This window comes from Salvia hispanica, chromosome 6 (assembly GCF_029641045.1).
Source record: "Salvia hispanica isolate PSC_SH4W2 chromosome 6, Shi_PSC_v1, whole genome shotgun sequence".
NCBI lineage: Eukaryota > Viridiplantae > Streptophyta > Magnoliopsida > Lamiales > Lamiaceae > Salvia > Salvia hispanica.
The window spans coordinates 47,911,671-47,926,206 of NC_142697.1; the positions used below are offsets into that span (position 1 = coordinate 47,911,671).

Below are 14,536 nucleotides of genomic sequence, written 5' to 3' on the forward strand. Positions count from 1 at the left end.
TAATAAACATGTACTGTCTTCAAGTTGATATATAAAAGGTACTCCACTATAATACTCGGTAGTTGTTAGTTGACTCATTTGTCTCTAGCTTCCACCAGTACTTTTTTTTTTAATTTATTATAATAACAAAGTTCTAGTGGAGTATAAAATAATATTTATTTAAAAAATTTGACTTTATAGGAATTTTAAACACTATTTCTGAATTTATCAAATTGATATTAAAATATACTCCATCTGTCCCCGATAAAGAGTCACACTTTTCCATTTCAGTCGTGTCCCCAATTAAGAGTCACAATTCATTTTTAATATAAATGGTAGTAGGTCTCATATTCTACTAACCCACCTCACTCACATTTTATTATAAAACCAATATAAAAAAGTGGGTCCCACATTCCATTACTTTTTCAACCAACTTTTCTTTGCATTTCTTAAAACTCATGCCCGGTCAAACTGTGACTGCTAACGGGGGACGGAGGGAGTATAAATGAAAGTAGTACATACGAGTCAGTAATAAATTAACAGGCTGTACTGTATTTTATTTTATTTTTTGAAAATTTTTAAAATGTCTTCCTAGATAAAATTAAAAACATTTAAAATCTTTAATAATGGGCCCATTATTTTTAGAAAGATAAAAATATAGATAGCCCATCATAAGTATAATATGGGCCATCACATGGGTTAGACTTTAAAATATGCTATGAAAAGCCTTCATAAGCCCACAGACCAATAATATATTCACTTAACAGTTGCTTGCAGGATTTTCTTGGTGACTCAAAGTTCAAACACACGTGGAATTAAGGGTCTCTTTCTAAAGACTTTCAAATGCAAACTTCAGCTATAAAGTGTGGCATTAGGTGTGCCCACCACCTGTTTGATTTGTACCCCAAAGAATTGCTAAAAGTCATTGTGTGGTCTTCGCATTCACATATAAGGATTGGACAAGTCCACATTCAAACTATCTTCTCTTTGCTGTTTTTAATTTGACTTAGTTCCCATATCATTGTCAGTGCTATCCGATTCTTGAATATCCATGTTTGAAGCTTTTGCTGCAGTTTTTATAAGCTTTCCATAAATAGCTTTCTTCACATATACTTGATTTCTCTCAGTCTTTGATGTTTTTTCAATGCAGAACCAACACTTCTTTTGCTTGCATATGCTTTTGTTTATGTGCTTTTGCATTGGCCCTTCGACCGGTTTCAATGCAACGGCTGCAAAGGCTAATGTAGGAGTGGTTCTTGATCTTGACACTACTCTTGGAAAGATATGCAAGACTTGCATCTCTATGGCGATTGAAGATTTCTACTCCAACCGTGATTACAACACCATGATCGAGCCTCATTTCAGAGACTCGAGGAGTGATCTTGTCACTGCAGCTTCAGCAGGTTTATGTTTATTTTAGATTCTTTAACTGTCAAATAATTAGACTGAGTTGGATTCAATTTGCAGCTATAGATTTGTTAAAGAATGCTGAAGTGATGGCGATTATCGGGCCTCAAAAATCCTTTCAAGCAGAGTTCGTGATAGATATTGGTGACAAGATGGAAGTTCCAATAATATCTCCAGCAACGAGCCCGTCCGTATCGCCTAAAGACTCATCATACTTCATAAGATCAGCATGGTGTTCCTCTTCTCAGGTCAGAGCAATTGCAGCAATTGTGAAGAAATTCGGTTGGAGGGAGGTTGTTTTTGTGTACGAGGACACCAACTATGGAAGCGGATTAATGCTGTATTTGACTGTGGATCTGCTGAAGAGCAATGCTGTGGTCTCCCACCAAAGTGTTATTTCTTCTGATGCCACAGAGGATCAAATTCGACAGGAGCTCTTCAAATTGATGAAGATGAGGACGAGAGTGTTCGTGGTCTCAAGAAAGGATTTCAACCGAGAAGAAAAGATGTGGAAGGGAAGGATTCATTTTATTTCTGTGTATTTTTCTATATGGTCTTTACACCCTTTTATAGGTAGAAATATGTGTAATTAAGGCAGAGAATAAATCTACTCCTAATTGAAACAATTACATATCAATTATATGCTAATTGTGATATTTTCCCGGCTTAGATAATTCTCTGCAATCTTCTCCCGGCTTAGATTATTCTCTGCAATATCTTCCCTTCTTGACACTCCCCCTCAAGTTGAGCAACGGCATCTCCGATGTTCAACTTGCCCAGAACTTCCTTGAAGACTTTGGTGTTGACTGCCTTGGTCAAGATGTCTGCCAATTGTTGTTCGGACTTGACGAATGGAAGCTCAATAACTCCCTCATCTAGTTTCTCCTTGATAAAGTGACGATCGACTTCAACGTGTTTGGTTCGATCATGTTGAACTGGATTTCCGGAGATACTGATTGCTGCCTTGTTGTCGCAGTATAGTCGACTACTTTGGGTAGGTGGAAAACTCATTTCTGAAAGTAACCTTCGTAGCCATAAGATTTCCGTTATGCCACTTTTTACTCCACGAAATTCGGCCTCCGCACTTGACAAAGCTACTACCTTCTGTTTTTTACTTCTCCACGTCACCAAGTTTCCTCCAAGAAAGGTGAAGTACCCTGCCGTAGATCTTCTATCATTTGGATTGCTTGCCCAATCAGCATCTGTGTATCCATCAATATCTAAATGTTCCTTCTTCTCAAGGAATATCCCATATCCAGTTGTGCCTTTCAAATAGCGCAGGATCCTCAATGCTGCCTCCATGTGACTCTCTTGGGGTTGGTGCATGAACTGGCTTACTACCCCTACAGCATAGGCTATGTCCGGCCTAGTATGTGCAAGGTAGATCAATTTTCCAACTAGGCGTTGGTACTTTCCCCGATCAGTCAACTTGCCTCCTTCTTCAATCTTCAATCCATGGTTTAGTATGATTGGGGTTTCTGCCGGTTTACACTCAAGTAGACCAGTCTCTGCCAACAGATCTAGGACGTACTTTCTCTGTCGGAGGAATATGCCATACTTTGATCTTAAGATCTCGATTCCTAGGAAGTATTTCATTGCTCCTAGATCTTTCATCTCAAATTCCTGAAACAAGCTTCTCTTCAAATTTTCGATTTCTTCCTCGTCGTCTCCAGTGATAATCATATCGTCAACATAGATGATTAAACACGTGATCTTGTCGCCTCTTTTCTTCAAGAATAGTGTGTGATCAGAGTTGCTTTGTTTGAATCCAACGGAAGTCATAGCCTGACAGAACCTTCCAAACCATACTCTAGGGGATTGCTTGAGTCCGTAGAGAGTTTTCTTCAATTTGCAGACTTCTCCATTTTTGAACTCTCCAGAGTAGCCAGGAGGAGCTTCCATGTATACTTCCTCATTTTTTTTCAGTTCTCCATGTAGGAAAGCATTGGTCACATCAAATTGGTGTAGCGGCCAGTCCTTGCATGCAGCCACGGAGAGTAGCACCCTCACAGTGCTCATCTTGGCGACCGGGGAGAAGGTCTCATCATAGTCTATCCCATAGGTCTGAGTGTACCCCTTTGCTACCAATCTAGCTTTGTATCTCTCGATTGATCCATCTGCTCTGCGCTTGATGGTGAACACCCACCGACATCCTACTGGCTTCTTCCCTTTAGGCAAGATATGTTTTTCTCATGTTTTATTTTTGATCAAGGCTTCCATTTCCTTCTCCATTGCTGCCCTCCAGTGATTGTGTCTCATGGCTTCCTCGACAGAGCGTGGTATCTCTTCATCTTCATATAGAGCTGCTTCAAAAGCTCTGGCCATCTCAGTCAGCTGCCCAATCACTGTATAGGCTGCAGGATACTTTGGCTTTCGGCCCTGCCATTCCGGAGAGTACCGTTTGGGTGGGACTCCCCTAGTACATCTGTAGGGCAATTTGTATAACCCAGTGTCTGGGTCCACCCCTTCATCTTCATCCCTTCCACTGGTCTCCCCCTCACTTCTGATTCCATCATCCTCCTGTCTCACATTGTTAGTCTCATTAACAAGAGAAACATTACTAGGACTTACCTCGGGAGCAGAAGACGGTGAAGATAAATTGGGGTGCGGAATATGTGACGTTGCGGACGGCTCGGTGGTGCTGCTAACCTTCTCTGTGGGACCGGCATCGGGCTCCTGTCTTGACACCGGATTGGTTAGAGGAACAAGGAGGGGTGAAGATGAAGGTGGCTGTGGCGAATTGGTGGGATCAAGGCAACTTGGAGGGTCTCTAGTTTCTGTCTCCCCCTGACTTCCAAGTTGGTGGTAGTAGTATTCAGTTTCGACAAAGTCACAGTTCATGGTTGTGTGGAGGTGGCGGGTTTTTGGATCATAGCACCTGTAGCCCTTTTGATTGACTCCATAGCCAACAAATGCGCATTTGACCGCACATGGTGAGAGTTTTGAACGGTCGTGTTTGGGAATATGGACGAATACTGTACATCCAAAAATTTTGGGTTCTAGTGACAGGGAGGATGGTATATCTGTGAAGGAGGACAAGATATCGAGAGGTGTTTTGAAATTTAGGATATATGTGGGGAGCCGGTTTTGTAGGTAGACAGAGGTGGCTATTGCTTCAGGCCAGAAATATTTTGGTGTATGGGATTCAATGAGGAGTGCCCTAGTCATTTCAAGGAGAGTCCTATTTTTCCGTTCTGCTACCCCATTTTGTTCAGGTGTGTAGGCACAGGTGGTTTGATGAACAAGGCCATTATCAGAGAAAAAATGTTGCATTTTTGTATTAATGTACTCGCCACCATTATCGGATCGAAGGATTTGGATACGTTGTTTATACTGTGTTTGGACAAGGTTGTAAAAAATTACGAATTTCTCAAAAACTTCAGACTTGGATTTTAAGAAATAAACCCAAGACATTCTAGTGCAATCATCCACAAATAGCAAAAAATATCTAAATCCATTCCCACCAGTAACGGGTGCGGGACCCCAAATATCAGAGTGTATCAAGGAAAAAGGGCTACTCACACGAGTGTTGTTCAATTTAAAAGAGTGTCGATGGCTTTTGGCCAAAAAACAAGTTTCACAATTTAAACTATCCGAAGCAGAAATATTTGGAAAAAGTAGGCGTAAATATCCTAGGGATGGGTGCCCTAACCGACGATGCCAGAGCCAGGTTTGCCTGTCAGTCAGTCCATGAGTCAGCAACGCAGCCCCGGGTTGAGCCATCCTGTCTACATAGTATAGTCCTCTGTGCTCAGTGCCACGCCCAATTATCCTCCCCGTCTTCGTATCCTGTAAAACGCAGAATTGAGGCTGCATTAGTAAGTTGCACTTAAGTTCTCTCGTCACTTGACTAACAGATATCAGTTTGTGAGACAACGAAGGAACATATAGACAATTAGACAGCTTCAGTTCTGGTAAAATGGTAATTGGGCCAGCTCTTTGGATATGTGCCAAATCTCCACTCGCAGTCTGTATATAGGTCTTTTGTGTGGTGGATATATTAGAAAAATCAGAGGCATCATAAGACATGGTATCGGTGGCTCCACAATCAAATATCCAGTGGTCAGATTTTTCTTGATTTTCGGGGATAGTTGGTAAGTCGGCTAGCGCTTGAAAGGCATTTTTACACTCGATATTGGGCTCGGTATCAAAATTTTTAACACTGAGGTTCTCTAAACATGATTTTATTTGTCCAGGGGGTCTTATTTGCAAATTCACATGCTTTTGGGGTACAGATTGACACATAAAGGACATAGGGGGTCGGAAATCATATTTGGCAGAAAAATGGGGTTCTTTTTCGCATAAAGGAAAAGTATGGGGTATATTTTGAGAGATTAGGAAATTTGAGGGGTTTAAAGAATAAAACCCCTCTTTACCTCCTGGAACCCTAGCCGCCACTGCCAATCCTCTTCCGATCTCCGCCTGCTGCGCTCCGTCCCCTCGGTGGTTTCCAATCGTCGTCACCGATGGGGTTGAGACCGACGGTGTGGTGCTGCCCGCTGGGACTCCACCGCTGTTTGGAGGTAGTCCGGTGATGGTAGCATCAGTAGCCCAGCCTCCTCCTGCCACTGCCACCGCCGCTCTTCCGCCACCGCCTCGATTTTGGTTTCGGTTGGCTGCCCTCGCTGCCCTTGTTTTCTTCATTTCATCCCACCATTCGGGATATCCGATTAGGAGAAAACATCCCTCTTTGGTGTGCTTCTTTCCCCCACAGTGAGTGCAAGTGAGCCTACTCTTGTCTTCTTCCCCTGTTCGGCTGCGATTTGCAGCGTTTGAGTTGTAGCCGAGTGGTGGTGGCCAGTTTATGGCGGCTAATCCAACGCCGATGCCTCCCGTCGGTGGCGGCTCCTTCGATTCAGGTTTGAGGACTCCGGAATTGATGGCTTCTCTTCGAATAATCCCATATGCTTGCTTCACTGTAGGAAGGGGATCTTTGTTGATGATCTCCTTCTTGACTGCATCATACTTGTGATCTAGAGCTCGCAGGAATTGGTATACTCGAAACCTCTGTTCTCTGTGGTTGTATTTCTCGATCTCTGATGGGTAACTCATCGGGTTTGGGTCTCGGGTGTCAATCATTATCCATAAGTCCTGAAACTTGTTCCATAATTCCTCCAATGTCATTGTTCCTTGTCTCATATCGTATGCTTGTTGATGCAGATCCCATATTTGGACAGGATCTGAGCCGCTCCCGTATGTGACAGCAAGTCCGTCCCATAGGTCTCTTGCCGTCTCATACCGGGATACCTCGTTCACCATGCTTGTCTCGAGGTTGTTGATGATCCAATTGAACACCGTATCATCCCGTTGTTGCCATTTTGCGTAACCGGGATCTTCGATCGGGGGAGGTTTTGAAACTCCAACTATGTGAGACGCCAAGCCTTTTCCCCCAATCGCTCGTTTCATGAGGGTTATCCACAGAGGATAGTTGTCTCCATCCAGTTTGGTTTTCACGGTGACTTCCCCGAAATTCTCGGGGTGGTCGGGTTGAGTAGGTTGGGTTGTTGCCTGTGGTATTACTGGCTTTATTTCTGGTGGCATATTGAAGGTCTGTTTCATGAATGCCGCAAGTTGTGCAGCGAATTCGGGTGGGAAGCCAGATTGGCTGCCCTCGGTTGAGGTTTTTTTTGGAGTTTCTGGTTCGGAATCTGACATGGTTTTGGTTGGCAAGGGTTTAGGCTGAAGGCCGAGAAGGGTTAGGGACGATGATGACTCTGTTTCTGAGTCCCATGGAAAATTTAGTCTGCTCTGGTACCATCTCAAGAAAGGATTTCAACCGAGAAGAAAAGATGTGGAAGGGAAGGATTCATTTTATTTCTGTGTATTTTTCTATATGGTCTTTACACCCTTTTATAGGTAGAAATATGTGTAATTAAGGCAGAGAATAAATCTACTCCTAATTGAAACAATTACATATCAATTATATGCTAATTGTGATATTTTCCCGGCTTAGATAATTCTCTGCAATCTTCTCCCGGCTTAGATTATTCTCTGCAATATCTTCCCTTCTTGACACGTGGTTCATATGATGCCAGGTCTTGCATCCCGTTTCTTCAAGGTGGCGAAAGAAGCAGGGATGATGGATAAGGGGTATGCTTGGTTAATAGCTGACGTGCTCACGAGTCTCTTGGATTCTATGGATCCACAGACTATGGAGGCGATGCAAGGTGTACTAGGCGTGAAGGCTTACGTTCCAGAATCCGTTAAGCTTATGGACTTTAAAATGAGATGGAGAAAGAGGTTTCACACAGAATATCCGGAGATGGACGGAACAGAACTCAATGTCCTTGGGCTGTGGGCTTATGATAGCATCATAGTACTGGCAGAGGCAATTGAACGAGCTGGTGTGACATCCCCGCAGTTCAATAGGACGGTTGTTAGTGGAAGTTTGACGGATTTGGATTCAATAGGAACATCATTGGCTGGACCATCACTTGTTGGTTGGATCAGAAACCATACGTCGAAAGGGCTGAGTGGTGATTTTAACATAAGTAATGGTGAACTGCAACCGTCTGCATTTGAGATAGTTAATGTGAATGGCAAGAAAGAAATCCCAGTTGGATTCTGGACCGAACACTGTGGAATCTCAAGGGAGCTTAAGCCAGATGATCATCTAGATAATTGCTCGACCGGAAACACAAATCTCGACCCCATTGTGTGGCCAGGGAAAGAAACTAAAGTGCCTAAAGGGTGGGAAATTGCTGTGAGTGGGGAAAAGTTTAGAGTTGGAATTCCAGCAAAAACTAGTTTCAGGGAATTCAGTGTAGTTGAAAAGAATGAAGAAACAGGTGTCGTTGAAGCAAAGGGTTTCTGCATTGATGTTTCGAAGCGGTATGGGAAAAAATCCCGTATCATGTCCCGGTTGAGTATGTTCCATACGATACCACAGATGGAGGTTATAATGAACTATCTCAGAAAATGGACGAAGAGGTAAAACCATAAGCCATTTTGTTTTATATATTTGTTTTGTAACGTTTTTCCTTTGATGAAGATTAAACCTATTAAAAGAGACGACAACAGGGTCTTGATGCATTGGTGGGAGATCTAACGGTCACAGCTAGCAGATCCGAGCATGTAGATTTCACAGTTCCTTACACAGAATCTGGAGTTGCCATCCTTGTCCCAATCAGGGCTAACGAGGGGAAGAATGCTTGGATATTTATGAAGCCTCTAACAACCGGCCTTTGGCTAACCATTGGCACGTTCTTTGTCTACACTGGATTTGTCGTTTGGGTTCTTGAGCATCGCGTAAATAAAGCATTCCAGGGTCCACCTAACCAGCAAGTTGGCATGATATTTTGGTTCTCATTCTCAACGCTTGTTTTTGCACACAGTAAGCCAAGAATTCTCGATACATATAGTCCTTAAAGACTCATTCTCTTCTTTATGACGCTCAACTATTTCATAACGATAACAGGGGAGAAAGTGACGAGCAATTTGACAAGATTTGTGGTGATCGTGTGGGTGTTCGTGGTGCTGGTTTTGACGTCAAGTTACACTGCAAACTTGTCGTCCATGCTAACAGTATATCAACTGCAGCCTAAAATTAACGACGTGAATGACCTGGTAAAGAATGGAGAGTTTGTTGGATATCAATTGGGCTCCTTTGTTAGAGGATTCTTGACAAACAATGGCATTCTTCCGTCCTCAAGCCTGAAAAGCTACAGCACCGTGGATCAATTCCACGAAGCTCTCTCCAAAGGCAGCAGAAATGGAGGAGTAGGCGCGGTTATTGATGAACTCCCTTACATCAGGCTTCTCTTTTCAAAGCACTGCGACAAGTATACCATAATCGGTCCGATATATCCAACTTCTGGCCTTGGTTTCGTAAGTCCCATTTCTTCCACCATTTCTCCCTTTGTTCAAGATTCATAAACTCATTGAAAATATACAGGCATTTCCAAAGGGTTCGCCACTGGTTTTTGATGTTTCACGCGAGATCTTGAGGCTGAAAGAGGATAAGGATTTAATGGTGAGGATTACAAAGAAATGGCTAGGAGATGAAAAAGAATGCCCCAACGCCGATGGAGCTCTGAGCACCTCGCAGAGGCTCAATCTAGACAGTTTTAAGGGGCTATTCGTTATTGCTGGGGTGTCATCAACGTTAGCTCTGGCTATATTCTTGTCCCATTTCTTGTATGAGAATCGGTATGTATTGGAATCTACTGCTTCAAGGAAGGAAAAGCTTCTCGGGCTTGCTAGGATTTTTTCGAGGGAGAAAGATGAATCGCTGTCACCAAAGGAAACGCGATTTCCTGAGTGTGGAGTCGAACAGCAGCAAGTCCAGCCATGAGCATTCCATGTGAACAAGATCAAGAAGGGATGGTTTCACAAGATGGACTCTCAACAGTAGAAATCTCTGCTTAATTGTACAGTCATATTGTATAAAATATAAGTATATAGTTTATGGTTATTATTTAAGTTAAATAACACTTGTTTTAGGAACAAAGATTTTATATACTACTAAACATAACAACATTTCGAAAAATTATAAACCAAAACATAATACTAGTATTCAACTGCGTCGAATCACAGCAAGAATAATATTTTAAATTATTTTATTCCAAGAAATACAAGATAATTTCAAGTGGCAATAGATCTAATTATACAATATATGAGAACTCTTTTCCACTTGAATTAAAAAATAACCCAAAAATTGAATTCAAACCAAATACTTACTTACTACTTACAATCATGAATTAGTCTCTTGTGGAGGTTGGCTAACAGAGATTTCTACTGTTGAAAATCCTTCATCTTGTGAAAACATCCCTTGATCTTGATCACATGGAATGCTTATGGCTGGACTTGCTGCTGCTGAAACTCCAACTCCACGATCAGGACTTTGCGTTTCCTTGGATGACAACGACTCATCTTTCTCCCTCGTAAAAATTCTAGCAAGCCCGAGAAGCTTTTCCTTCCTTGAAGCAGTAGATTCTAGTAGATACCGATTCTCATACAAGAAACGTGACAAGAATAAAGCCAGAGCTACTGTTGATGACACCCCAGCAATGACGAATAGCCCCTTGAAACTGTCTACATTGAGCCTCTGCGAGGTGCTCAGAGCTCCATTGGCATCGGGGCAATCGTTTTCATCTCCTAGCCATTTCTTCGTGATCCTCACCATTAAATCCTTATCCTCTTTCAGCCTCAGGATCTCGTGTGAAACATCAAAAACCAGTGGCGAACCCTTCGGAAATGCCTGCAGATTTTCAATGATGTCATGAATCTTGAATGAAGGGGTGAATGGTGGAAGAAAAGGGACTTACGAAACCAAAGCCAGAAGTTGGATACATTGGACCGATCATGGTATACTTGTCGCAGTGCTTGGAAAGGAGAAGCCTAACGTAAGGGAGTTCATCAATAATCGCGCCTACTCCTCCATTTCTGCTGCCTTTGGACAGAGCTTCGTGGAATTGATCCACATTGCTGTAGCTTTTCAGGCTTGCGGATTCAACAATGCCATTGTTTGTCAAGAACTCACTAACGAAGGAGCCTATTTGGTGGCCGACAAACTCTCCATTCTTTATCAGATCATTCACACTGTTGATTTTAGGCTGCAGTTGATCTACTGTTAGCATGGATGTCAAGTTTGCAGTGTAACTTGACGTCAAAACCAGCACCACGAACACCCACACGATCACCACAAATCTCGTCAAGTTGCTCCTTACTTTCTCCCCTGTTAGAATATGAACAACTAGTTGAGCTTCAAAAAGAAGAAAATGAGATGTACACAGAATTCTCGACTTACTTTGTGCAAAAACAAGCGTTGAGAATGAGAACCAGAATATCATCCCGACTTGCTGGTTAGGTGGACCGCGAAACGCTTTATTTACGCGATGCTCAAGAACCCAAATGACAAAACCAATGTAGACAAAGAACGCTCCAACGGTTAGCCAAAGGCCGGTTGTTAGAGGTTTCATAAATATCCAAGCATTCTTCCTCCCGTTAGGCTTGATTGGAACAACGATGGCAATTCCAGATTCTGAGTAAGGGAACGTGAAATCTGCATACTCGGATCTGTTAGCTGTGACCGTTACATCTCCCACGAATGCATCAAGATCCTGTTGTCATCATTGAAAAGATTATTAATAGGTTCAATACAAAAAGTATATGAAAAACAAAGTGGCTTATGCTTTTACCTTTTCGTCTAACTTCTGCATAATTTCACCATAACCTCCATATTCTCTACCCAATAGAACATATTCAATAGGGACACTATACGGAATATTTTCCCACACCTTCTCAAAAACATCAATGCAAAAACCCGTTGCTTGAACAACACCTGTTTCTTCATTCTTTTCAACTTTAAGGAATTCATTGAAACCAATTTTTGCTGGAACTCCAACTCTAAACTTTTTGCCATTCACAGACACTTCCCACCCCTTAGGCACTTTATTTTCTCTCCCCGGCCATACAATGGGGTCAAGATTTTCCTTTTCGGCTGAGCAATTATCTCGAGAATCATATGGCCTAAGTTCCCTTGAGATACCACACTTTTGACTCCAAAATCCAACTGAGATTTCTTTCCCGCCATTCACATTAACTATCCTAAATGCAGATGGCTGCAGTTGGCCGTTACTTATGTTAAAATCACCACTCAGCCCTCTGGACGTGTGGTTTCTGATCCAACCAACAAGTGGTGGTCCAGCCAATGATGTTCCTATTGCTCCCAAATCTGTCAAATTTGCTCCATCAACCGATCTATTGAACTGCGGGGATGTCACACCAGCTCGTTCGATTGCCTCTGCCAAAACTGTGATGCTGTCATAAGACCACAGACCAAAAATATTGAGTTCTGTTCTGTCCATCTCGGGATTCTCCATACGAAACCTCTTTCTCCATCTCTTTTCAAAGTTAATAAGCTTAACGGATTTTGGAACGTAAGCTTTGACACCTATTACACCTTGCATCGCCTCCATAGTCTGTGGATCCATAGAATCCAAGAGACTCGTTAGCACGTCAGCTATTATCCAAGCATAACCTTTGCCCATCATTCCTGCTTCTTTCGCCATCTTGAAGAAACGGGATGCAAGGCCTGGCAGCATATGAACCACAAACACCCTCGTCCTCATCTTCATCAGCTTGCCGAGCTCCTGTAGGATTTGATCCTCCGTGGCATCAGAGGAAATAACACTTTGCTGTGAGACAACAGCATTGCTCTTTAGCAGATCCACAGTCAAATACGGTACCAATCCGCTTCCATAAGTTGAATCCTCGTACACAAAAACAACCTCCCTCCATCCAAATTTCTTCACAATTGCTGCAATTGGTTTGACCTGAGAAGAGGAACACCATGCTGATCTGATGAAGTATGATGAGTCTCTAAGCGAAACAGATGGGCTCATTGCTGTAGATATTATTGGAACTTCCACCTTGTCACCAATATCTATCACGAAGTCTGCTTGAATGGATCTTTGTGGCCCGACTATCGCCATCACTTGATAATTTTTCAACAAATCTATAGCTGCAAATTGAATACGAACTAGAGTTTAGGAGCTTCCCATTAAAAGTGATACATTTCTGAATAATGGAAACATCACTCTTATCTACTTTATTCTCTCTAACACACTAACGCTACACAAAATCCCGTCATGGAAAAGAAATGTTTTGCTTTGAATAGGACATAGGTAGTATTTTCTTATTTGACAATTTAAGAATATGAGGAAAAGTAAGTATACCTGCAGAAGCTGCAGTAACAACATCACTCCTCGAGTCTCTGAAATGAGGCTCGATCATGGTGTTGTAATTGCGGTTGGAGTAGAAATCTTCAATCGCCATAGAGATGCAAGTCTTGCATATCTTTCCCACAGTTTCGTCGAGATCAAGAATGATTCCCACATTAGCCTTTGCAGCAGTTGCATTGAAGCCACGCAAAGGGTCAATGCAAAGGCACATAAACAAAAGCAAATGCAACCAAAACAAGTGTGGATTCTGCATTGCAAAAGCATCAAGACTGAGACAACTCAAGTATATGTGAAGAAAGATAATTATGAAAGAGCACTGTGTTTGTGAAAGTGCTGCAGAATAAGCATATATATAGAAACTACTTAGCAAACAAATTTCCAATCATGCGAGTTCAAGAATCAAACTGTAGTGGCAAAGATAAAATATACATAAAACGCGTTTTACTAAGTTTACGATAACATATACAGATATATACGTATAAAATGTGGACTTTTGCAATCCTTGTAGGACTTTTACCAATCCTTTGCGGAATCCAATCAAACATGTGGTGGGCAAACTTAATTCCTCGCATGTTTTGTGTTTAAATCTTGAAGGAATTCCTGCAAAAAATTAAAATTCTGCGTGAGATTACATCCATTTCCAGTATGCTGGAGCCTATGTATAAGATCAAACTAAATTTGACTTGGTTTTATTCTTCATTCATGGTTGATAATTTGACTATTTATTTTTGGAGTAAGTAAATAGTACAAGTCGTTCAAAAGCCTATTTTACAAAGAAAAATATAGAAAAGAAACGCCGACGCCATAAATTAATTGTAGTGTTGAAAAGTATTTTGTATTCAAATACTATACCCATATTTCCAGGTAGTTATTAGTATAATGTTTTGGTTCACCGCATTATATTTCTTTATTTTTTCATTATTTGAAAACTTATGTAACACTACTAGTCTTTAGTCTTTATTACCAATTACTCCATCCGTCCGCCATTAAGTGCATCCGCAGCGGTGGCGTCCGTCCGTCCGTCTGTTCGTGCCACTGAGCACGAGCTCGTCCGTCCGTCGCTGCGAGCTGTTCGTCCGTGCCAGCGGCATGGCGTTGCTCTTAGCTAAGACCACGTCCGTGCCACTGAGGAGCCTTACGTGGCGGCACACGATTGGCCAACGGCAATTTCGTTTCTTTTTGTAAATTTTTTAAAAAATTCGAATTTAATTTTAAAAATCATTTTTTAATTATAAAAATAAATATTTTTCCACTTCTCAATAAATTATATCCGTTTTCTACACACTTTTAATTTATTTTTTAATTTTCCCCCCCAAAATTCACTTTTTAATTATGTATTTTTATTTTTTAGAATTATAATTATGTATTTTTTATTTTTTAGGATTTAATTATGTGAATTTTATATTGTAGAAATTTTTTTAGTAATTGAAGTATTTAAATTAAATAATAAAATAGTGGGACCCTTG

At 41.5% G+C, this 14,536-nt stretch overlaps 1 protein-coding gene and 1 pseudogene across 3 annotated transcripts; one reads left to right on the forward strand and one right to left on the reverse strand.

The window, feature by feature from the left end:
* The first annotated feature begins 1,108 nt into the window (after window positions 1-1,108).
* Window positions 1,109-9,835, forward strand: LOC125204307 (glutamate receptor 2.8-like; annotated as a pseudogene). The gene is made up of 8 exons (XR_016132902.1): window positions 1,109-1,382; window positions 1,447-1,977; window positions 2,057-2,208; window positions 6,935-7,048; window positions 7,403-8,316; window positions 8,407-8,719; window positions 8,804-9,213; window positions 9,281-9,835. The product of XR_016132902.1 is annotated as a glutamate receptor 2.8-like (transcript).
* A 175-nt stretch (window positions 9,836-10,010) lies between these two features.
* LOC125207034 (glutamate receptor 2.8-like) lies at window positions 10,011-13,850 on the reverse strand. 2 transcript variants are annotated; one of them, XM_089061002.1, is made up of 6 exons: window positions 13,588-13,850; window positions 13,065-13,317; window positions 11,526-12,850; window positions 11,135-11,447; window positions 10,653-11,062; window positions 10,011-10,585 (listed from the first exon to the last, which is right to left on the reverse strand). In XM_089061002.1, the coding sequence occupies exons 2-6, from the start codon at window positions 13,279-13,281 to the stop codon at window positions 10,079-10,081; spliced, it is 2,772 nt and encodes a 923-aa protein (XP_088917128.1). In that variant the 5' UTR covers window positions 13,282-13,317; window positions 13,588-13,850; the 3' UTR covers window positions 10,011-10,078. The 2 variants fall into 2 exon arrangements, with proteins under 2 accessions (XP_088917128.1, XP_088917127.1); XM_089061001.1 differs by lacking the exon at window positions 13,588-13,850 and having other exon boundaries at window positions 13,065-13,323.
* Window positions 13,851-14,536: the final 686 nt, after the last annotated feature.

What these genes read in the sequence shown, in the direction of transcription:
- LOC125207034 (XM_089061001.1), bottom strand. Translation starts at nt 13,323, where the DNA reads ATGCAGAATCCACACTTGTTTTGGTTGCATTTGCTTTTGTTTATGTGC. An exon ending in TGCAGAAGTTAGACGAAAAG is followed by an intron (nt 11,448 to 11,525) that starts GTAAAAGCATAA and finishes TGATGACAACAG; the next exon opens with GATCTTGATGCATTCGTGGG. An exon ending in AACGCTTGTTTTTGCACAAA is followed by an intron (nt 11,063 to 11,134) that starts GTAAGTCGAGAA and finishes ATATTCTAACAG; the next exon opens with GGGAGAAAGTAAGGAGCAAC.